Source organism: Orbicella faveolata, unplaced genomic scaffold (assembly GCF_042242905.1).
Source record: "Orbicella faveolata isolate gen_17 unplaced genomic scaffold, um_ofav_v1 contig_47, whole genome shotgun sequence".
NCBI classification, from domain to species: domain Eukaryota; kingdom Metazoa; phylum Cnidaria; class Anthozoa; order Scleractinia; family Merulinidae; genus Orbicella; species Orbicella faveolata.
The window spans coordinates 25,052,808-25,074,201 of NW_028301577.1; the positions used below are offsets into that span (position 1 = coordinate 25,052,808).

The 21,394-nt window shown below is 37.2% G+C and overlaps 1 protein-coding gene across 2 annotated transcripts in view; it reads left to right on the forward strand.

The window, feature by feature from the left end:
* The window catches only part of LOC110052067 (clustered mitochondria protein homolog), a 28,404-nt gene extending 7,144 nt beyond the window's left edge, over positions 1 to 21,260 (forward strand). For both annotated transcript variants that reach the window (XM_089280114.1, XM_089280115.1), the window contains exons 7-50: positions 62 to 131; positions 666 to 750; positions 1,025 to 1,103; positions 1,523 to 1,569; positions 2,046 to 2,089; positions 2,569 to 2,628; positions 2,786 to 2,829; positions 3,245 to 3,337; positions 3,622 to 3,713; positions 3,850 to 3,926; positions 4,399 to 4,424; positions 4,556 to 4,603; positions 4,988 to 5,060; positions 5,406 to 5,497; positions 5,586 to 5,626; positions 5,927 to 5,981; positions 6,106 to 6,184; positions 7,021 to 7,135; positions 7,226 to 7,295; positions 7,870 to 8,038; positions 8,150 to 8,218; positions 8,387 to 8,448; positions 8,592 to 8,669; positions 9,006 to 9,076; positions 9,959 to 10,031; positions 10,857 to 10,923; positions 11,587 to 11,639; positions 11,754 to 11,795; positions 12,283 to 12,337; positions 12,434 to 12,527; positions 12,642 to 12,718; positions 12,971 to 13,080; positions 13,198 to 13,249; positions 13,495 to 13,591; positions 13,927 to 13,969; positions 14,353 to 14,433; positions 15,047 to 15,172; positions 15,880 to 15,965; positions 17,128 to 17,163; positions 17,279 to 17,372; positions 17,731 to 17,814; positions 18,319 to 18,378; positions 19,139 to 19,239; positions 19,461 to 21,260. In XM_089280114.1, coding sequence (XP_089136240.1) covers positions 62 to 131; positions 666 to 750; positions 1,025 to 1,103; positions 1,523 to 1,569; positions 2,046 to 2,089; positions 2,569 to 2,628; positions 2,786 to 2,829; positions 3,245 to 3,337; positions 3,622 to 3,713; positions 3,850 to 3,926; positions 4,399 to 4,424; positions 4,556 to 4,603; positions 4,988 to 5,060; positions 5,406 to 5,497; positions 5,586 to 5,626; positions 5,927 to 5,981; positions 6,106 to 6,184; positions 7,021 to 7,135; positions 7,226 to 7,295; positions 7,870 to 8,038; positions 8,150 to 8,218; positions 8,387 to 8,448; positions 8,592 to 8,669; positions 9,006 to 9,076; positions 9,959 to 10,031; positions 10,857 to 10,923; positions 11,587 to 11,639; positions 11,754 to 11,795; positions 12,283 to 12,337; positions 12,434 to 12,527; positions 12,642 to 12,718; positions 12,971 to 13,080; positions 13,198 to 13,249; positions 13,495 to 13,591; positions 13,927 to 13,969; positions 14,353 to 14,433; positions 15,047 to 15,172; positions 15,880 to 15,965; positions 17,128 to 17,163; positions 17,279 to 17,372; positions 17,731 to 17,814; positions 18,319 to 18,378; positions 19,139 to 19,239; positions 19,461 to 19,563 — 3,273 coding nt within the window. In that variant the 3' untranslated portion in view covers positions 19,564 to 21,260. The remainder of the gene's footprint in view (positions 1 to 61; positions 132 to 665; positions 751 to 1,024; positions 1,104 to 1,522; positions 1,570 to 2,045; positions 2,090 to 2,568; positions 2,629 to 2,785; positions 2,830 to 3,244; positions 3,338 to 3,621; positions 3,714 to 3,849; positions 3,927 to 4,398; positions 4,425 to 4,555; positions 4,604 to 4,987; positions 5,061 to 5,405; positions 5,498 to 5,585; positions 5,627 to 5,926; positions 5,982 to 6,105; positions 6,185 to 7,020; positions 7,136 to 7,225; positions 7,296 to 7,869; positions 8,039 to 8,149; positions 8,219 to 8,386; positions 8,449 to 8,591; positions 8,670 to 9,005; positions 9,077 to 9,958; positions 10,032 to 10,856; positions 10,924 to 11,586; positions 11,640 to 11,753; positions 11,796 to 12,282; positions 12,338 to 12,433; positions 12,528 to 12,641; positions 12,719 to 12,970; positions 13,081 to 13,197; positions 13,250 to 13,494; positions 13,592 to 13,926; positions 13,970 to 14,352; positions 14,434 to 15,046; positions 15,173 to 15,879; positions 15,966 to 17,127; positions 17,164 to 17,278; positions 17,373 to 17,730; positions 17,815 to 18,318; positions 18,379 to 19,138; positions 19,240 to 19,460) is intronic.
* Positions 21,261 to 21,394: the final 134 nt, after the last annotated feature.

Sequence of the window (21,394 nt, forward strand, 5' to 3'; positions counted from 1 at the left end):
TGGCCTACTTGGCTCAGGTCTAGACTTTGATTACAACCTTTTTTACCACTGGCTTTTCCAGGTTCCACAATGTGTAAAGGATCTGTCTCCCAGTGCATGGAACCCTCCACCAGGAAGCAGAAGACTTGCAGGTTAGTACACAAGCCACTTGGCTGGTGTGTATTAACTTAAGGTCGGCACACACCAGGGGACATGTTACGGGGACATGAAGTGAAGACATGTTGCAGTGACAGTTTGCTCATGAGACATGCCTGTTTTTGTACAAAAAAGTACTGTTGCAGGAACAAACTTTTGTCCCCAAAACACCGCATGAAATTCAGTTGGTTCGAATTCATGTGTCATGAAGCAGGGGAAAAAAATGACCTCAATTTTCAATATTGCATCATATGCACTGCTCTTGAAAAGTGTCCTCGCTACAACATAGAAATAAACTAATGTCCACTTTGTGTGCACCAGCTTGCATACTGTCCCTGCAACATGATATGTGCCCTACACATACACAAAAAGGGGCTTGTCCAAGCTTCATGTCCTCGCAACATGTCTCCTAATGTTGTATGCCAACCTTTATAGTTTTTAACTAAGCATTCCTGTTGAATTCCTTGAATACTGGGAATGCAGATGGGTGAACTATTTACCGACTGTTACTTGTACACTTTTTGTTTTAGGTGACCTGCTTTACATTGATGTTGTAACGCTAGAAGATGTTCAGGTTAACATAACTGCGTCAACATGTGGATTTTTTATTAACAGGTCAGTTTTTAACCTACATGTGGAATTAATGAATAACACATTTTTCTCTTGTTAAACACATGGTTTCTGTTTGTTCTTTCTGGATATACTACTACATGCTGTTGTGCCCTTTGGCTCACTTGCTGATATCCAAATGATTTCAGGTGGTACTTGCAAATGAAATTGAATTTATCACCCATTTCTTCAAAAATGTGAACTTGCCGGTTGCTAACATAAACTGTCCCCCATTTGTAACTGACCTGTGAATAAGTAGTTTGCTTGTTTCATTTTACAGAACACATGATGGTGTATTTAATCCTCAGCCCCACAGTGAGCCATGTCGTTCTCACGCACTTGTAGGACTTTTAAATCAGGTAAGCTTCTACGTCTACAGCTTTCACTGTAATACAGTGAACATTCATAGCTGATTCCTAAGGACTATGCACCCAATTAAATGGGCATAATCCTGCATAAGCACTACTGTCAAACCCATCCTCTGGGACACCTCCCATAGCAGAGCTGGAGGGCAGTCCAAACACCTCATTACCCAAGTTGCTACTTTCTGTGGTTCTAGTGATGTCTACTTTCAATAATGTTCACTACAACATTTTTTATCATAATGAACACCAAAACTAGGTTAGGATTTGTTTCTTGTCAACAATATGCATCCTAGCTGTGATCTCTTAAAGAAAAGGGTTGATCTGCAATCTTAAACACACACAGCATTACATGTGTACAGTACTGTTATTTCCAATCATTTATTTTTATTTTCGTGTTTTTTTTTCTGTTTCAGCTGAGTCCCATGTTTAGGAAATACTTTGCCCAGCTGCAAAAGACAAGGTTTGAATGTGGCCTTTTGTTTTTATTTTAAGAATGTTTCGATTGTGGTCATCAAATGAATGAGGATTGTCACAAACTTTTGAACTAGATGGCATTGTTGCTGGAGTATGCAGCTGATTTTTCCATTGTTTTCTAAAGAATTAATAGAATAGCCAGTAGAGTACAGGGCTAAAAAAACCCACTTGAATTCCAGCTTGCCCTTGGGATAAGAAGCTCTCAAATTTTGCTTGCCCTGGGCAAGTCTTAGTATGCTATTTAATGATTTAGTTGGTAGACAACTCGCCTAATCCCTTGCCCATCAGGCAAGTGAGAATGAAAAGTTACTTGCCCAGCAGGAAAATCTACTTGTCTGGGACAATGGGATGGCACTTTTTTGAACTCTGGGAGTAGCTGGGCTAGATCACAAAGTAGATGGTCATTTGCTCTCCTTAGTTTCTTGTCCTTGGTTAAACAATTCAAATTTTTTCCTTTTACAGTTTGAAGAGACACCCCTTGGAAGTTATTCCAACTCCTTATCAAGGTACAAATTACATTGTGACTTGTCTCTTTGTACCCGAGTAGTGTTGTGGAAAGCATGGCACCCTATTGGTTAATGCGCTGGACTTCTGATACATTGGTCTGGGTGCGAACCCTGGCAGCCTATATGAGTCATAATGTTCTGTTCCTTATTGGCAAAGCACTCTTGCATTCACTTAATTGGGTACTGGAGAATGTAAGCTGGGAGGTAACCCTGTGATGGACTAGCATCACATCCAGGGGGGGGGGGGGGGGGGGGGCGTAGGAATACTACTTGCCATGTCATGCATGGAAACCGGAGATAAGTGTTGGCCTGATGGGCCACTTTAGGTTCTGATGCAGACTTAATCTTGCCTGATTAGCAACTGCATGACCTAAACAAAGTAAAACATTGTTGCATCAGTGAATGTACGCTGATCAAGATAAATATACATGTATACTAAAATGTATGTACTTATCAAGTCTGTGACCATTGCTTTTCAGTGTTCCCTTGGGCAGTTCCTCAGACAGAGCATACTAGTGACACCCTAAGGGCAGAAGATGGTGGGTATATAATTCCATAATTCATGAAATTTTTTGGTCAAAATAGTATCACTTCTTGGCTTAACATGTATACAGATGAGACAGACTGTTTTAATGAAGTCGGAAATTTAATGTAGTTGTAGTTGTTTTAAGAAGACGTTTTGTTTTGCTTCTACAGCTGCAGCAGTTAGGATTGGTTATGAAGAACACATGCCTGGACAGGTGAGTGGAACACATTTTGCCATTTCAAGGATTCTAGGCACATGTTGCATACAAAGAGCCATATAGGTGTGCCCATTTACACTCATTGTGGATCTTTAAAAATACTTCAAGGGCTGACATACAGCTTATTTCTTAGTACTCTGATATTTAGTGGAAGCCTAAGAGAGCTTGCATATGTCCATTCATCTATTGCTTCTAAATTTCTCGGTTTATGAGTAAGAACAACTTTGTTCATGCTTTTATTATGGATGCAGCCATCTGAAGTATTTATTTTGTCATCTTACAGTCAAATTAATCATGACCTCTGTATGGTTCTGTGTCAACTGTTTTTGGATTTATTCTGCTTAGTTGATTGATGAAGTTTTTTTTAAGTAAGGTTTATAATACACTGGTTTGTATTTGATCTTGTTCTCAGCTCCGTGACTGGAATGAAGAACTGCAGTCCGCCAGAGAGTTGCCAAAGGAAACCATGCAACAGAGACTGTTAAGAGACAGGGCAATTTTTAAGGTGACTGGGAGACTACTTGCTATGCTAAAAATGCAATGTAGCACTAAAGAAACCACAAAGAATCGTAGAGGTGAATTAGGTCATTGCCTCAAATTGACTGTTTTATTCCCTTAAACTATGAAGCTAAGTCGGAGTGTTGGTATGTTGGAAATGGTGGTGGGATGGTTCAAAACACAAAAAGCTCTGGGTGAGGGTTGTGGATATTCTCTGGAACTCCGTACACAGTTCAAGTTAGAGTGATATCGTCATGTTGATGCAGTAATGCAATGATTATTTTCTTCTAGATCACAAGTGATTTTGTGTCAGCTGCCACCCGGGGAGCTGTCGCTGTTATTGATGGAAATGTGATGGCTATTAATCCTGGGGAGGATGAGAAGTAAGTAAAACATTATTCAAGTCTGCAAAGAACTTTTCCAAAGATTGGTTGGTTTATTGTATAGTGAATTGAACAAAAAATGGTACACATGGATTGCCATGTACTGTACCTCATTATAATTGTGTTTCTCTCCTAGGAAAAGAATGTTCATCTGGAACAACATTTTCTTTAGCTATGCATTCGACAGCCGAGATCACTTCCAAGGTGTGGGAGGTAGGATGAATGTTACACTCAAATTTAGACTGGAAATTGGTGTTTTGTGCCTGAGCTAACATCAAGGAATCACTGACTACCTGGCAAATGCTAGGCTCTTCCCTTGTGTTGTTAAGTTAGTTAAATTGCACTTAATTATTGTACAGCAACACAAATTGAAATGGTTTATTGCCATTCTGTGCAATCTGAATTTTAATTTCCTCTCAGTCAGAGTTGTATTCTGATTCCAGACTTAAGAAGATTAACTATCTTCAACTGTAGCTATCTTTAACTGTAGCTTGGGTACATTCTGTTGGGCACAAAAACAGTAGTGGAAAAATTGTACATGCTAGCTACAGTAAATACAAAGTGTTTAATATGCTTATGACCAAAGTAAGAATTTGAAATTTTCCTGCAATCATTGTTATCTTATCAATGTTGTGAGAAAATATTTGAAGTCTCTGTAGTGATGTACTATACTGGTTTCTCTTAGGTGATGAAGCTGCATATGTTGCTGCTGTAAGTTCTCTTGATTTGTTTGTTCTCTGTTAGGTAACTCTGGTTTGTCAGAATAAGCCTCAACTATAGCAAAGCAATGATAAATAGAAGCTCACTATTGAAGAAGTCTGTTTCATGATTGTTTTATTCAGGGTGGTGATCTCAGAGGAGTGATGGCATATAACAGATTAGATACACAGGTGTGTGCTATTAGTATACTGTGGAATCCCAATTTTTGGAATTTCCAGGGGAAATTGGTTTGAAATTTCATAGTGAAATTACGGTATTGACTGAGGTGATGACAACGGGTTTCTGTTGAAGTTATTGCAAGGTTAAAAGAACTCAAGGGTTCGAGAAATGGAGATTCCATGGTAGCTGTCTCCTTTTAATTTGAGCAAACTCCAGTTGATCAAAGATCAACTTGACAATGACATCCAGGAGAATAAGCTACCATATGTTTGGGAAAACTGCCTCCAGTGATTCATGCATTGAAGTCCTCCCAGACTCTGATCAGGACACTGCATATTTTCCTGTCTTTATCAGCCCAGCTGTTAGATTATAATAATTCTGATATCTGTTTTTAGGGTCTTTTTACTCTTAGCACAGTCATTGTAGACTACAGGGGCTACAGAGTCATTGCTCAGTCAATTATTCCAGGTAAATGCTGGTGTTTATGTTCACTTGCGTCTGATGGATTTCTCTTGTTCTCTTCTCTAATCTTGTTCTATCACATGCTTTAAATGACACTCCATAACATCCCTCATTACGTAAATTGAGAATAGGATAGAGGAATTTTTTTTCACTCGTTTGTCTCACAATGGAGTCAATTTGAGCTGTATTTATTGTCATCTTTAATGACAATAAATTGAGAACTTGTCAAAAAATGTAAATGATTGTGTAGCCAAATGCATGATTGTCTCTCACTTTATTTATTTATTAGTTATTTTGTTATTACATCAGAAGTCATCCATTGACATTTTGTCTGCTTTTCTTCTACTGCAGGTATACTTCAGCGAGAGCAAGAGCAATCAGTTGTTTATGGTTCTATTGACTCAGGAAAAAACATTTCAAGTCACGAGAAATTCTTGGAGCTGGTGAGCTACATAGAGTGTCTTCATGAATATGTCTTTCAAGGATATTATTGTGTTTCTCATTGATTAACTGTTCCATGTTTCCTTTTAGCTCTACAAGGCTGGCAAATCTATAAGAATAAGACCACACAAGTAAGTTATTAGATCTTTTGTAAGGATCATAATTTTATGTAGACAGTAAGAAACAGTACCAGAACGAATGCACACAGAGCAAACAGAAGTTATAAAGGGAACAGAAGAAAGTCTTGACAAACTACCAAATTCTCTTAAACTCACATAGGAAAAATATGCAATATCCAATAAGAAGAACTTTATTACATTTTGAGCTTCTCGTTGATTGCTCAAATACTATTTCTGATCTGTTCTAGGGGTGTGGTATGTTGCTTGAAATTTCAAACAGTCTTAAATAATGTTCATTTTATTACTCTGTAGGGTTCTTAACTCTGATGGTGAAGACGTTGAACTTTGCTCATCAGTAGAATGCAAGGTAAGTATCTTTCTACCTAACCCTAGTCCTGACCCATTGTGGAATACTAGGAAGCTCATGGTTACTTTTTTCCCAATAATAATGATGATTTTTTTTTACTTAATATCATGGTCATGTTTTTCAGGGCATCATAGGATCAGATGGACGACACTATATTTTGGATCTCTTCAGAACTTTTCCTCCAGATGTTAATTTTCTTGCAGGTAAAATAGTTTGTCTTCTATTACAGCTGTTAACGTGCTGTTTTCTTGTATAAGTTTCAGCCTCCCTCTTTGCTGTTTTTCCATTGCCCCTATCTCCTTCTTTTTCATGTCTAGAAACCTTAGTTTGCTTTTTGAAAAGGATAATTTTATTAGCATGATTTAATGACTTTCTAATGCTTTAAATAGAAGATCTTGCACTGCAGCTTGGAGAACAAGAGACCACCTTGATTCTGAAAGTCATTTGTGACCAAGCTTATCCTTAGACACTAAGGGGTAGTTTAGTGAAGGAAAGGGAATGTGAGACAAAAGATAACCACAGAGATGTTGAGGCAAAGAAAGGGAGCCCAAGGGGAAAGCAGTTTTACCAAGCTCAACTAAAACTTCTTTACATATGGTCCATTGGGTATCCAAATTATATTTAAGAGTCTAGAGATGTGTATATAGCTTAACAGCGAAATTAGTTAATTTTTCCACTCTCAGTTTGTAAAAACTTATGTTATTAGAATGTTGAATGAGCTGTATCTACCATACATATATTTCGTACGAAGTTTAATTTAATGTAATTTTAATGAATTATGTACGACCCCATAAGCTACTGAGCTTTAATTTTATTGTGCTTAACATAGGTTGTCTGTTGATCTGTCTTTGTTCTGTCTGTTTGTCTTCTGTCTGTCTGTCCAAATAAGCAATAGTGAAGAATGTAAAATAAATGCAACAGAACATTATTAGTCATGGGGTGCAACAATTTTAACTCTTTTATTATTTTGTAGCTATTCCATGGGCTTATGAGACGAGTACAATACAATGTATATAATTATATATTTTTTCATTCTCAGAAAGTAAACAAGCTCCTGATAACAAAGATGACAAAGAGGCTAAATCAATGTTTCCTCGGCCTTATAAACACAAGCTATGTTGTTTGAGACCTGAGCTTATTGAGGGTTTCATTGCGTAAGTGTCAGTTTAAAACAAACAACAAACTAATGAAAAAACTTTTTTCATTGTACGAAGTAACAGTTTTTCTCCTTGATTAACTTGCAGCTTGCGATATGTACTTTTCCTTAAGCTGGTCGCCATGCATGTGTCAGCAGCTAAACAGAAGGAAATGCAGGTTGGTAGAGGAACAGTTTGGTCATGCAAAGTTATCAATGTCTTGAGTGATAAAGGTTACAATGTCTCAAACAATTGGCGGACTGATGAATGGATGGACTGGCAGATGGAGGAACAAACAGAATGACAGATGAAGGGATGGATGGGGGATGGACTTGGGCCAGACGGAGTGATAGATGAAGGCACGGATGGAGAGATGGACAGAGGGACGGACTGAGTGACAGACTGGCGGATGGATGGAGTGATGGATGGAGGGATGGGTGAAGGAATGAACGGGGGATAGATGGAGGGGCAGATGGAGGGACAGATGGAATGACAGACAGGGATGGATGGAGGGATGGATAGGGAATGGATGGAGGGATGGATAGAGCAGTAGACTGAAAGATGGATGGAGCAACAGACAAAGTGATGGAATGGAAAAAGGGATGAACGAACAGACTGACACACAGAGACTTCTTAACTGTTTCACTTACAGATTGTGTAACTGATTGATTCATTGATAGATTAATTCATAAAGTAACATTTTATCTCAGTGACCTGTACGGTAAGTGATTGTCTTATTCTGTTAATTGCAGAACAAGAATGACGAGAAGCCTGTAGATGACCCAGATGCTGAGAAGTCTGAATGCCCGTACAAAAATGGACAAAACAGTGATGGTAATGACTCCAAGGGAAGCACTAAATTAGAAGAAGTTGTAAAAGAAGCTGAGGAAGCTACAACACTATCACAAGAAAATACCACAGGTCTGGCCTGTTAGAAGGCTGATTAAAATAATTGCTTTACTTTGCTTGGCCTATAGGATGTCCTAAACTGCTTGAGTGTTTATTTTTTTAACAAATGGTTAAATTTTGTAGATGCAGGTGACATTTCATCAGATGCAATCAAGTCGGCATCCAAGGCAGTTGGGTCAATCAATGAAGCAGGTTGGTTTTTGAATTATTTCATTAGTTAACATCAGCCGTAGTTTGTAAACTAGCATTGTCGGTTTATAGTTAAACATGTCAAATAGAGTTTCTAAGTGAGCTTTTCACTGCATGTGTTTTAATATTTTGCAATTTTTGGCTTTACATGTGGTTTGTTCCTTATTCCAGAGTTTGATGTAAGATTTAATCCTGACATCTATGCCCCTGGTACAAAGCATGCTCCATCTGAGGTAACCATTGCTGACCTAATGCTTGTTTTGATTAAGGATGTTCATGAATTGTCTGTCAATGCATCCCTTGTGAATATAGATGGTGTCAAATTAAGATCTTGTATCTGCAGTGGGTGAACATATCTTCTGTTCATCGTTTATAGGAGGCTGCGTTATCTTGTGATAAACTGCTGGTCCAGGATGCATCTGACTTTTTAGTGGAAACTGTCATAATAAAAATGGTAAGAATCTTTTTTTTACACTTTTCCTACCCTACAGAATGTGAATTTGTCAGTGGCTCAGTTCAGTATTTGTGCGGGATTATTTAAATAAGCTGACATTCATTTAACCACTTGAACAACAAGAGCAGTAGCTCTTTTCTCTCCAGCAGGGCATTATATGGCATGCTCATCTTTATGGAGATTAGTTGATGAATTAGGAAAAATAGTGAACAGACTTCCAGTCATGCAAATGTACAACGTAGTAGCAGATTCCAGTAAAAACTGACAGAAGTATCTATGGTTAAAGAAGTGATGCAACAATTTCTTACAGAGTAACTTCACAACCTCTTTTGGCAGGTGGAGGATTTTATAAGTTTATCCCAGACACCACTAGATGGTTCGCAATTAACAGACATCATGCACAGTAGGTACGTTATTGCTGCATGGACAGTCAAACCTCTATTAAGCGGCCACTCTCGGGGACGAGACAACTGGCTGCTTAATGGAGGTGACTGTTTAATAGAGGTTCACCTGAAAACAGCGTTGGGCATGGTCCAGTTTTCAGTTTATCAAATATAAGTACAAACAAATGCAAGTGGAGAAAAAGTAGAACAATGATGGTTATAATACTGTCCATAATGTTAACAAATGCCAAAGAAACAATTACGTTTCCACATTCTTTTACCTTCGTCTGGCAAAAAAATGCCAGATTTCAAATCTTCCTGGCTGTTTAGTAGAGTTGTAAAACAAAACAAAATCACCCTGCGATGGCAAGAAGCTGGCTGCGACCACTTAATAGAGGAGGGTGTTGAATAGAGGTTTTTATTACAGTGTATAGCTGACAATTTTTCCGGGAGCCACCAAATAAAGGTTGGCCACTTAATAGGGGGCTGCTTAATAGAGGTTTGACTGTATCATGGTCTATCCCCTTCATGCAGTTACAGAGGATCATACAACAACAAGAGAATCTTTAAATGACTTATCGATAGTAGTTCAGTTTCACTCTGACTAACTTCAGACTTGGAGCAGTTGTCAAAATTCTCGTTTGGTTGATATTTTCTGTCTGGTCCTTATTTTGGTAACTTGCCATACCTTTGTTTATTTGAATGTGGCCTGGGTCTAATATCATTTCCCTTCGTATTTGACTGAGCTTCCCATTTGGCTAAGGTATAATTAGTATATTCCTAAGATCAGCTGTAGCAATTCAAGTATCAGGATGTTTGTTAATACATAAGTCGGCCTGCAAATACCTTTTGTTATTCTCATGGTGTTTCAAATTTTATACCTAAAAACTTGTTCTTTATTTATAGGGGAATCAACATGAGGTACTTAGGAAAAGTTGCATCAATTTTATCTCTGCGAGCAGATCTAGAACATGTACATGTAAGTGTTGTATGTTGATATACATGTTATGTTAATAATGTTAATTAATGAATCATTACCCTTACAGCTACATTGTACACTAAACTTAACTATAGATATTTTAAAGTAATTGTTGTCTATCCTTTACAATGAAAGCTGATACTTTATAATGACCTGTGTCATAGGATGCTTTCTTAAATAAATGTAAATAAGTGTAGCTACCTGTAGCTGCAGTGGTTTATATGAATTTTTTTGTTCAACACTTGTTATTGAATAATTCATACGTACGGTTGGACCCCGCTAATTCGAACTCGGTTATTTTGAATTTCCCGTTATTTCAAACTTAAGACCATTTCCTTTGGATTTGCCCTACGGTACCGGTAATTTACTACTGGCTATTTCGAACTTTTGTTTCTTGTTTCCCCTGAGAGTTTGAAATTGTGAGGTTCAGCTTTATAATGGTTCCCATACCCTATTTTTCCCTTTTGCTAACTCTTGGCCTCTGTCTACACTTTGCCTCAGGAACTCTGAAAAACAACATACAATTTTGTGACTTGAGCAAAACATGATTTTAAAATTATTTTTATATTTTGTGGGTTACACTTGTGTCAATGCAAATAGGAAGCTAAGATGGAGGCATTTTTGAAAGTTTTTAAAACTTAATTTTTTAATCACATTTGGTCACATGTGTAGATTTGGTGTTAAAGTAAAAAAAAATTAAATGAAAGACTAGCTCATGGCCAATTTAAGATGATCCTCATAAAGTTTGGTATTTTTTCTGAGATTCTGAGTGTTGATGGAACTTACAATATATTGATCACATGTGCGGCTTGTCTTTTGTTCTAGAAAATTGCAGTACAGGAGATGATCCTGAGAACAGTCAAGCAGTTATTTAAACTCCACATGCAGAGTGGTGAGAACTGACTTCATACATCAGTGATGATAACCCATTTATGTCTGTAATAGAAGTATATTATTGTGATAAGAATATTATTGGTTGTTTACCATGTAACCAAAAAATCCAGAAATTACAGTGAAAACGTAAATGGAAACAAGGAAATTTTGGTGCGACTGACCAGAAAGTTTTTTAATTAAGCAGAACATCATGAAGGTAGTCCAAAATTTCCAACTGAAATATCGAAATTGAAAATGTGCTTACTGTATCATTTGGAATTCTTCACTGCCATCGTGGAATTTATAAACAGGTCAAACTCATCCTAGGCTAATTCCAAAGGTTAATTGGGGGTTGTTGAGTAAATGGTACCTGGCAAATCCAAATGGAACTTACCATCAGGCATTTTTGGTTAACATTTGCACAAACTGTCGATGAACCGGTTTCTCCATGTAAATGGTAAATAGCCATTGTCCAGAGAAAAATCATCCTATGAAAGATAATAATATTACTGAGGTTTACACACAAAGATGTCTTGCATGGTTAATTTCAGTATATCATATATTTCCAGAACTTAAGAACCTGCCATCTTATTGTAACTATCGGTAGGAAGATATTTTTATTTGAGAACAGTTTAATGATACAGCAGGCAGCTAATTACATTGATTTTTGTTTCTTCTGTAGCTAATTTGAGGACACTTTCAGTTGCCGTCAGTCACTTTTTGAACTGTTTTCTGGTAAGTTTTGGCAACCTTGTAAAAATGTTTATCTTACAGTAACAATATTTTGATAGCAGTGAAATAGACCTTGATGACATAACATGCCATAACACTACTCCAATTTGTTTTCAGAGTTTATACCCCAGTCCTCAGCCTCATCTCCCTGCTGAAGAGGTACATGATCATAATCATGCACACTTTGATATTGGTTTGAAGAAAAGCTCTAATATGATGTGGTGGTTAGCATTGTGTAACATGTAAAATTGGTTTTTTTGTCTGTTGAGAAATGTTGTGAAGTTCATGTATCAGTAAAATCTAAACCAACCACAGCTGAAAAATTTGATTTAAAATACACTATTACGGGAGGTTTTGCACTGTAATAGTTTTTAATAAGCCAGGAAAAACATATTTTTAATCACATTTTTTAACCATGCCTGGCTATAGTCCAAATATTTTCGACCACAGGTGGCTTATTCTGATTAGATACTGCATACATATTATATTAATCATCCAATGTTGCTTGTAATATCTATTATATTGTGCTAGCTACAACATTACAGTGCAGTTTACAATGCAAACCATGTCTCAATTTGAAGTTAGATGTAAATTGTCAGTCTCTTTTTGGGACTAGTTATTTACAAGCAATCATTTGTTTTCCAAGGCCATCAATAAGAAGAAAAAGAGTAAAAAGAAGCCACTGAAGACAGGAAATGGAGGTTAGAAACTTGAAAATGTAAACTGCCCATTATTCCAAGTTTTTTTTTTCACAGAGTTTTTGCTAATGAGAGTTTGGTTGTTTTACATGTGACTAGCCTCCACTGTTGCCTGGGCAACCCTGACCCCGGAGGAGCTGTGGAAATTAATTGCTGATGACACAGAAAAGCAGTTTGGATTTGAACTGAACTGGTTTGTGTGCGAGTGTGATATTCTTGGCTTCATTGTTTCAATTGGTTCAGCTTTATATGTTAAGTTAAGTAAACTAAATTTTAATTAATTTCTTTATTTGTAATTTGATTGCAGCAAAAACAGTGATGAAGTTTTCCTTAAGTATCGCATTCACAGAATTGCCTTGCTTAGGTCATTCTGTTTAAAAACAGGTAATTGAACTTGCTCATTTATTAACTTTGATTTTTAAACATCTTCTCATAACAATTAATCGGTACGGAAACAATCACAGCAATTAAATAATTTCTGATCTTTAATTGGCTGAGAGTTTGGATGTGGGAGGAATGGGGGAGGGGTGGGTCAGCTGAAAATTACTTGACTCAGCAACTCTGTTGCTCCAAAATGCAACTTTAGCTAAAAATAATGATGCAAGATCAGAATGTTGTGGCTTTTTTTCACTGAAGGTGTCCAGATCTTGTTACGGGAGTATGATTTTGAGAGCAGAAAACACCCAACATTTACAGAGGATGATATCATGAATCTGTTTCCAATAGTGAAACACACCAACCCTAAGGTCAGTAGACAACATTGTGAGCTTTTCACTGGAGACATGTTCTCTTTCTGTCTTGACCTCCTGCTCTGTACAATTTACAAAATGTGACTTCTCTGATAACAAGTATAAACATTGCAGGCGTATGATGCATCAGCTATATTTGAGGCTGCACAAGGTCGGCTTCAAGGAGGTTAGATATAATTAATAAATTTTACATTCAGTCTGTCTGTCTGTCTGTCTGTCTGTCTGTCTGTCTGTATGTCTGTCCATCTATCTGTCCATCTGTCCATCCGTCCATCCATAGTAACCAAAGCCAAAGTAACTGCCTGATTACTTTTGACACTCCATGGAAAACTCCTCTATATGCATGTGAATTTGGAAAATGATTCTGTTTGTACTCATAGCATAATATCTTAACTTGATGCATTTCATCAGGTCTTCTTGGAGAAGCCCATGAACTTATGGTGGAAGCTCTCAATCTTTTCCATCAAGTATATGGTCCTTTACATGCAGACATTGCTACCTGCTACAGGTATTCATTATTTGTTATTCTGTTTTTTCATGAGTAACAGGTTAAAATGAACAGATATTGTATCTATTGTAGAATATATATATTGGTAGGTCTTGAAATGTATGGCCCTAAGAAAAATCATCAAATTTAAGTCTTCCAGACAAAAAAAAGTAAATTTCAGTGTCAACGTCAAGATTCATTTTGTCATTTGAAAGTGTGTGAATCTAGCACTGCAATGCAGCCAATCTTACTGAACTTGACAAATGTGACATCCTTGAAAGTTAAAATTAATGTTCAACATGAATCTGCTGGATTCAAATTATGGTTATTAACCTGAGTGAATTTATCAATCCCAGGGCAATTGCAAGACTCCATTACTTAGCAGAAGATGCAGTACAGGTATAAACAGAACAGTATACAATCTATTATTATGCGAACTACATCACAAACACAAAAGACTGTGCCTTACCACATTTCCAAACATTGAGAAAAGAGACAAACATATGACAGAGAGTAGAGTATATTTGACTCTGAGGTGCATTGAAACTGATACTGAAGAGAAATGAAAATTAAATTGAGAAGAAATAAAATTAATTGTTTAAAATCTCTCTAATTGAGATCAGAGTTCCAAACACTGTCATGATTTTGATTTTCTTCTTTTAAGGTTAATGAATTGTCTAAGTCTGAGAATTTTAATTTAACTGTTTTCATTGTTAAATGCTCATTTGATCCTATGTTTGCAGGAGACATTTGTGATAAATCTATTGTGTTTGATATTGCAGGCTGTGAGCTATCAGAAGAAGGCCGTGATAGTCTGTGAGAGGGTATTTGGTGTGGATCATCCTGATACAATCATCGCATTTGTAAGAAAATTATGCCTTAAATCTCTTTTTCAGTCATTTAAAAAAAAAACTTGGCTGACACAAGGAGAACTCTAGCATTTTCAGAAAGATAACCCTAATTTCTGTTTTCACTGAAGATTCTTCCCTATATTTAGTTCATAAAAATGTATTTGTGCTGTGCACATTTCTTCTCTCCCCTCTTGTCAAGCACTCCATGCCCCACCCAACCCTTCAGGGTGGGATTCAAGAACATTAGCATTTTCCATGAAGTTTATTAAAGGATTTAGACCATGCTAAAATGCCTTCTGGAAGAAAAATTCCTGTTAAATTTTACCGACAAACTCACATAAATTATGGCCCAAACTACCCAGGTATCACAAAAAACAGACCTTTTTCAACTGGGCAGTTTGTTGCCCCATTTCAGACCATGTGATGATACTCTTGAGAGTTCTTCCTTTCAAATTTTCAAATAGTCATGTGCATATGAATAAATAATTTTAAGATTGATAAAGGAGCAATTCTCTAGAGAATATCAAGTGGTCTGTAATTGGAAAACAAACCGCTCAAGGGAAAAAGGTCTATTCCAATCAGTTGAAATTTAATATTTTCTTTATATTTATTGTTTACCTAACAGGTTCATCTTGCTCTTTACTGCCACAATGCCGGCCTGGCATCTGTCGCATTAAAACTGATGTACCGAGCAAGATATTTGGCACTAGTAGTGTATGGAGAAGGACATCCTGACATGGCTACTTTTGATGTAACTAACTTTATCTGAGTAACATTCTACAACTGTAAAGAGAATGACATACATATAGTACTTTGTTATTTTTCTTCTGACCCTAGAACATCCTGGTCAGCATTCTTTGTGAGAAAGCACAGGCATTTGTAGGCTAAAAGAGCTACGTCCCGGTTCACGCATCTTGAAAAGTTTAGGGAAAATTTTTCAAGTTCGTCGTTTGTAATCCATGTCAATCTTCTCCATCCTTAACCATCCTTGTTCCTTTATGGTTTATTATTATCTCTTTGGTGTTTTTATCTCTCAGTGAACTAAGATTTTCAGGTTTCCTTCAGTTTAAAGGTAATTTTGCACATGGTCAAAACAACTCAACATACCGTGACTGAGCTCTTTTAAAGGGGCCTAATCAGCCACACCTTTTTTTTTTTACATGTGAGAGGTTGGCTATTATACTTTTACTTTTATTTATTTATGTCGAAATGAAGTAAATCACTGTGGAACTACCAAAGATAATTAAACATACTTTCAGGAACACAACTTACAGTAAAGCAGATTTTGCATCACCATGCAATGTCAATAATTTTGATGGCATTGAAAACGGCAGAGGCTGACTAGGGTCCTTTTATGTTTACTCACATAACATTGATCAAATGCAAGTCATAATGACCTGAAACTTTATAATGTTTATAAAGTGTGATTTATTCCCGCTATGTTATTGTGATTCCCAGAGCAACATTGGTCTTATCCTCCATGGGCAGAGGGAATTCAAGATATCTGAGAAGTTTCTTGAAAAAGCTCTGGATGTTCAGCTAAAGTAAGCTTTCCTATACATGTCGATGACCATACATTTTCAGCATTTCATGCAACTTGAAGTGAACCTACCCTTCAATCAGTAGTGATAATACTATTGTCATTATTTAAGCTGTTCTTGAAGCTATTTTAAATAAATAGATAAATAAATGAATACATGTACCACTGAATGACAGTTGAGATTGTCTTGATGTACAACCAAATTCTGAGAATGAACATTAAAACATTGCAAAGAATAGAGCAGTTTTCACTTAAGTGGCGAAAGCAATCAGAGTGAAGCCATGGAAAGTTAACTGCCTTCCACATGAACAGGACTTGAAAAAAGTGCAGTCTGGTCGTCCGGGACAAGGAGATATTTCTTCTGGGCAGGTAACATTTTATTCTCACTTGCCCGTGGGCAAGGGATCAGGCAAGTCATCTGCCGACTAAATCATTAGGCAAAGGCAAACTAAGAGTTGTCCAGGACAAGCAAAATTCGAGAGCTACTTTTTAAGGGCCTGGAAGAAATCACATTTTTTATGTGGCTAAATATCATTTAGGCAAGGTTAAACTCGAGCTAATGCAGCCAGCTAGCGTGCCCATCCAGCTATTATCATTTAGGCAAGTTAAATATGAGCTTATGCAGCCAGCGGTTTCCCCGTTTGGGAGTATGTGACCTGTGGGGCGGCCTTCAGGGGTTTTGCAGGGGTTTATGGTTCATTGCATAACTGTTGTTGTGTATTCAGCTGATTGTTGTGGATCAGTTGCACTGCTTTGCTTGCGAATCATTGCGGATTCTTGCACCCTCTCCTCTCTCCCGTTTTGTTCTTGGTCAGGGCAAGTATTCTTCAGATAAGTAGTTTCCACTGAATTTCTTTCAGTGTGACGGTGCTGGTTAGCGGACGCTCGTTGGGTGGTTCCTACTTTCCAGGGTTGCCATGGATACCTCCTAGCGGCTTATGACTTTGGCACCCCACTAACCTTTAAGGCACCAGTTCCCAAGCTCATCTATTTGTGATGAGTTTAATTTTTTAAGCCCTGATAAACATGGATTTGTTTCACATTTTCATTTGCTCATTTGATTGTCTTATAATTTCCTTTAAGATTGGTCAGAGTGATTATGTAAGATTTAATGGTAGGACACTTGATTAAATGGTTAGAGGTTTATTTGTGTTTTTCTTTTGCAGATACCATGGTCCAGAGAGTGTTCACACAGCCATGAGGTATTACTCTAATTTAACTTATTGTGGTATTGTTTACTTGTTAATTTGAGTATTTTCTATTTGATTTTTAATGTTTTAGAATAACCATCAACTGTTCCATGTTCTTTATTCACAGTTTCCATCTTGTTGCAAGGGCAAAAGCTTGTGTAAATGATTATCGAGCAGCACTAACTGCAGAGAAGACAGCTTTCACCATATACAACAGCAAGGTTGTTAAATAAATCTATTGTACTACAGAGTGTTTCCGGATTGAGCGGTCCAGGTTCGAGCCCTAGTGGGGGACATTGTGTTATGTTCTTGGGCGAAACACTTTACTCTCACAGTGCCTCTCTCCACTGAAGTGTATAAATGGGTACTGGCAAACTTAATGCTGGGGGTAACCTAGTGTAGAAATACTCCTACTTGCTTCATGCTACAGAAACTGGGATAAGCTCCGGCCTGATGGGCCACTTGGCTCGTATGCAGACTTTACCTTACTACTATTCCGTGCAACCAATATTTTTGTCAACCTTTTTATCCCTCCAAGACATAACTGATTATGTCTTACATGTATTTTTGTTTTGACAGTTTGGTGAAGGAGACAGTCGGACAGTGGAAAGCTCAGAATACCTCAAGCACTGCACACAACAGGCTGTCCTTATACAGAAAAAAGTAAGTGTTTTACTACCCTCCCCCTGGGGTTATGACCATGGCCATTGTCTTAGTTGATATTCTTGGCCAAAGCAGGCACCTTAGGCTCACAATGCCTTCCTGCACAGTAAATGGGTAAGCCAACAAGTCAAGTCTTGAATGAAACTGATTATGACCATGGCCATATTGTCTTTGTTTGTATTCTTGGCCAAGGCCACTTCACTCTTACATTTGCTTCCTGCACCTAGTGGGTGCAGGAAGGCAAATTTTACGCAGGGCCCCTTTCGATACCAGCCTATGGCTGATGGGGCTACCCTGCCTAAATAAAGATGAATTGACTTGAATGACTAATGGGTAAGCCTACAAATTACATATCGAAGTGGAGAAATGCAGCAGGTTGACAAACTAGTGTCCCCTCCAGGGGGGAGTAGCATGAGAGTTATGAGACTGCTGACAGTGTTAAACCTGTGCAATGTACATGTATGCCACTTTTGATGGCTTCTATTCTAACTAATTCTCTCACAGCTGAATGAGATTTCTGGAAGAGGAACAGTCAAAGATGCTGATAATAAAAAGGCTTCAGGGGTGAGTCAAGTCCAGCTAGAATTTCTCTTAGATGGTGTGGTGACACCAGGGTCATCTGTCTCCTTTGATCCCTTGGATTAGAACCACTTTGCATGTGCAATTCCAGTGGACCTTTGTTGGAGACCGTGTAGAGCTGCTGTTCGCCTCGTTATGCATTCTTGTGGGTGCCTTACCATAGAATTACACGATTTCTATTACATGTATTTCTAAATGCTGTAATAAGTGAATTTTGAAACTTTTTTCATTCATACTGTCAGATATTGTTAATTATTATATGGCTAGCTTCATGAGCAGGTAAGATAAACAAAATGCTGCACTGTGATTGGCTACCTGAGTGGGCAAGATGGTGCTAACTTGTCCGCTTGGGACTTCCCGCTATGTCCAGTGAGAAAAATTTACCCAAAAGCCATATAATAAATCTTTTATTGACCAAGCTTGTTCAGTGGATGTTTCTTTTTGTGTGTTTGTGGATCAAGACAGAGTCAAGATCCATAAACTCACAAAAAAAGGATGAAGTGATATATCTAGCCATCTTGACTGAACAAGCTTGGTCAATAACCCATATTTATCACTTTATGTATTTTGTTCTTTCTTTTCATTGGCTGAGAGTTTACCACATCATCTGCAAATCGCTGCTTACAAAATAATAGTCTGCTCATGCACATTCCTGTCGTGCAATGATTTTATTGCAAATTTAACAGTGTCTTGCCCAACCTTCTCCAATAATAATTGTTAATTTATTTGCATGACTTTTTGCCAGATTTCTGTGTTGCCCCCTGAGGAGGAAAACATCTCTCAGCTTATGGGATACCTCACAGGTCTTCAAGGAGTTCCACCGACCTCAGGAACATCACCTATCAAGTATGCATTTCACAGATATCTCTTCAAGAACATTGTTGCAATAATATTAAGTCATTTCACACATTACCTTCAAATTTAACATAATCTTGAAATAGAAGTTGACAAAGGTTATCAGAATTTTGAGAAGTGGTGTCTGTGACAACCATGATCTTACTTGACATAGTTGTGACATAGTCTCTTGGCAAGTGTGATTATTGATTTTTGATCTTTTGTTTTTTTAGGAGTAGTTCTGCAGAAGTAAAGATTTATTCACAAAATACAAATGAGGCAGCCCAAGATTTGCTTAACAGTAACCAAGCAGAGATTTTGGATCAGATGGACTAAACAACTATAACTTGGAACTTTTACCAATGACATTGTTTTGGTGCATTTCAATAAATGAGCCTGTAGTAAGGTTCAGACAATTACAAGTTAAATATGGCAGTGCCAAATACAGAAGGGACATGCGTGGTGTCAAGTTATTCATTGATGGGAAAATAATCAGTTCATTGGTTTCCTCGAGTCAAAGTTTGATATTGGATGGTTGGCTTGCTCACCCAGCTTTAAGTGTGTTCATGGCTGTTTTACGGAGTGACTGTACTAATTTTACAAAAGGTTTCGATTGACTATAATTTTCAAGGTTATGGACATTTTTTTCAAAATAATTGGTGCAACAATGACAGTCTTTGTAATAATTAATTGTAATTTGAGATGCTTTGTAGGATTAAGGGCATCCAAAAGAACTTTTTGCGAAAAAATAACTTACAGTTTTTATTTTTGTCCAGATTTTACACAAATAATTAACTGTATTTTGCATGATAATATAAAAGTCATGTTGAATGTTCTTGATCCTGCAATGCTTCAGTTGTTAATAATTTTTACTGTCAATGGCAGAGGCTTTTGAGTAACCTCAATGCAGCATTTTTTAAAGTCTCTGTATTCAGTCAACACTTTCTTGATTTTGATTTCCATACCAGTGACTTTTAAGTATTTATTGTTGTCCATTTTTGGAAGGTTCTTGACAATTGACACTGTCCATCTTACAGTGTCTTTTTCGCCCAGTAGGGAGGGGTGACAGTGAATATGGTGTTAAACAGGTCTTTCATTGTTGTTGCAACTACTGCTGTTAATGGATTTGTTTAAATTATTTATATGAAAGGTAACTGGAGAGACTAGGTTAGGAATTGTCAATCTTGGTAATCACCTGATTCTTTTGCATATTTTCTGATGAAAAATTAGTTTAGAATTTATTTATTTACTACTGGAACTTTCTTAATTACGTGACTAACCAAAATAGGAAGCCAAGTATATTGTTGCTTACGGGATGTTATCGCTTGCAAGAGGTCAGCCCAAAAGGTATCTAACTGTTGAGTCCTTTCAGACTGACGACGCACTTGTACATCAGTAAAGAAAAATTGCTTAATTTAAAACACTCCCAGTAATTGGAAGAGGTTTCAGGGCATCCAGTGTAATTTCCAAATGCAACAGAAGCGTGTTTTTATCTAAGAATGAACTTAACTGTCGTCTCAATAATTATAAGGCATCTCACTACCCAATTGGTACTCATGTGACGTGGTGAACAAAATAATAGTTAAGTGGTCGATTACTGCAGGGTAAAGGGAATACGAAATTTTAACCTCAGCTACAAGAAGTGACACTTACGGAAACATTCCACCTGTAGCGATTTTTTTTTTTCATAGTTTGGAAATGTGGTTGCTTGTGAGGGGTAGTCCTACCTAAGAGGTTGTTGCACAGAGGTTTCGGCTGAATTTTGATTCTCTTTGTATGATGTCTTATGTGTTGCTGTGTATGGTTATGTGGCTTTTGAGATGTTCAACTGAAGAAGTCTTCTTAAAATTTAATGATTTCAGCACTAATTGACATTTATTTGTCAACTCTTGAAATTTAATGTCGTGTGCACGCCATTTTGTTCATAGAGCTCTTCTGGCTGCCACCAGGAGCATGTTACTCACTTGCAACAACCAAACTTTAACAAAAATAATTAGGGATGGCTTGAAGGGAAATAAAAGATTCTTTCATAACGTTTTAGTTTGTTGATCTTTTTTAGATAAATTATTTATCAAACATGAGTGTGTTTGACCACATTTCCAAACACCGAAAAGACAGCTGCAAAAAATGACACTAATTGGAGTTATGTTTGACAAACTTCAAGGTA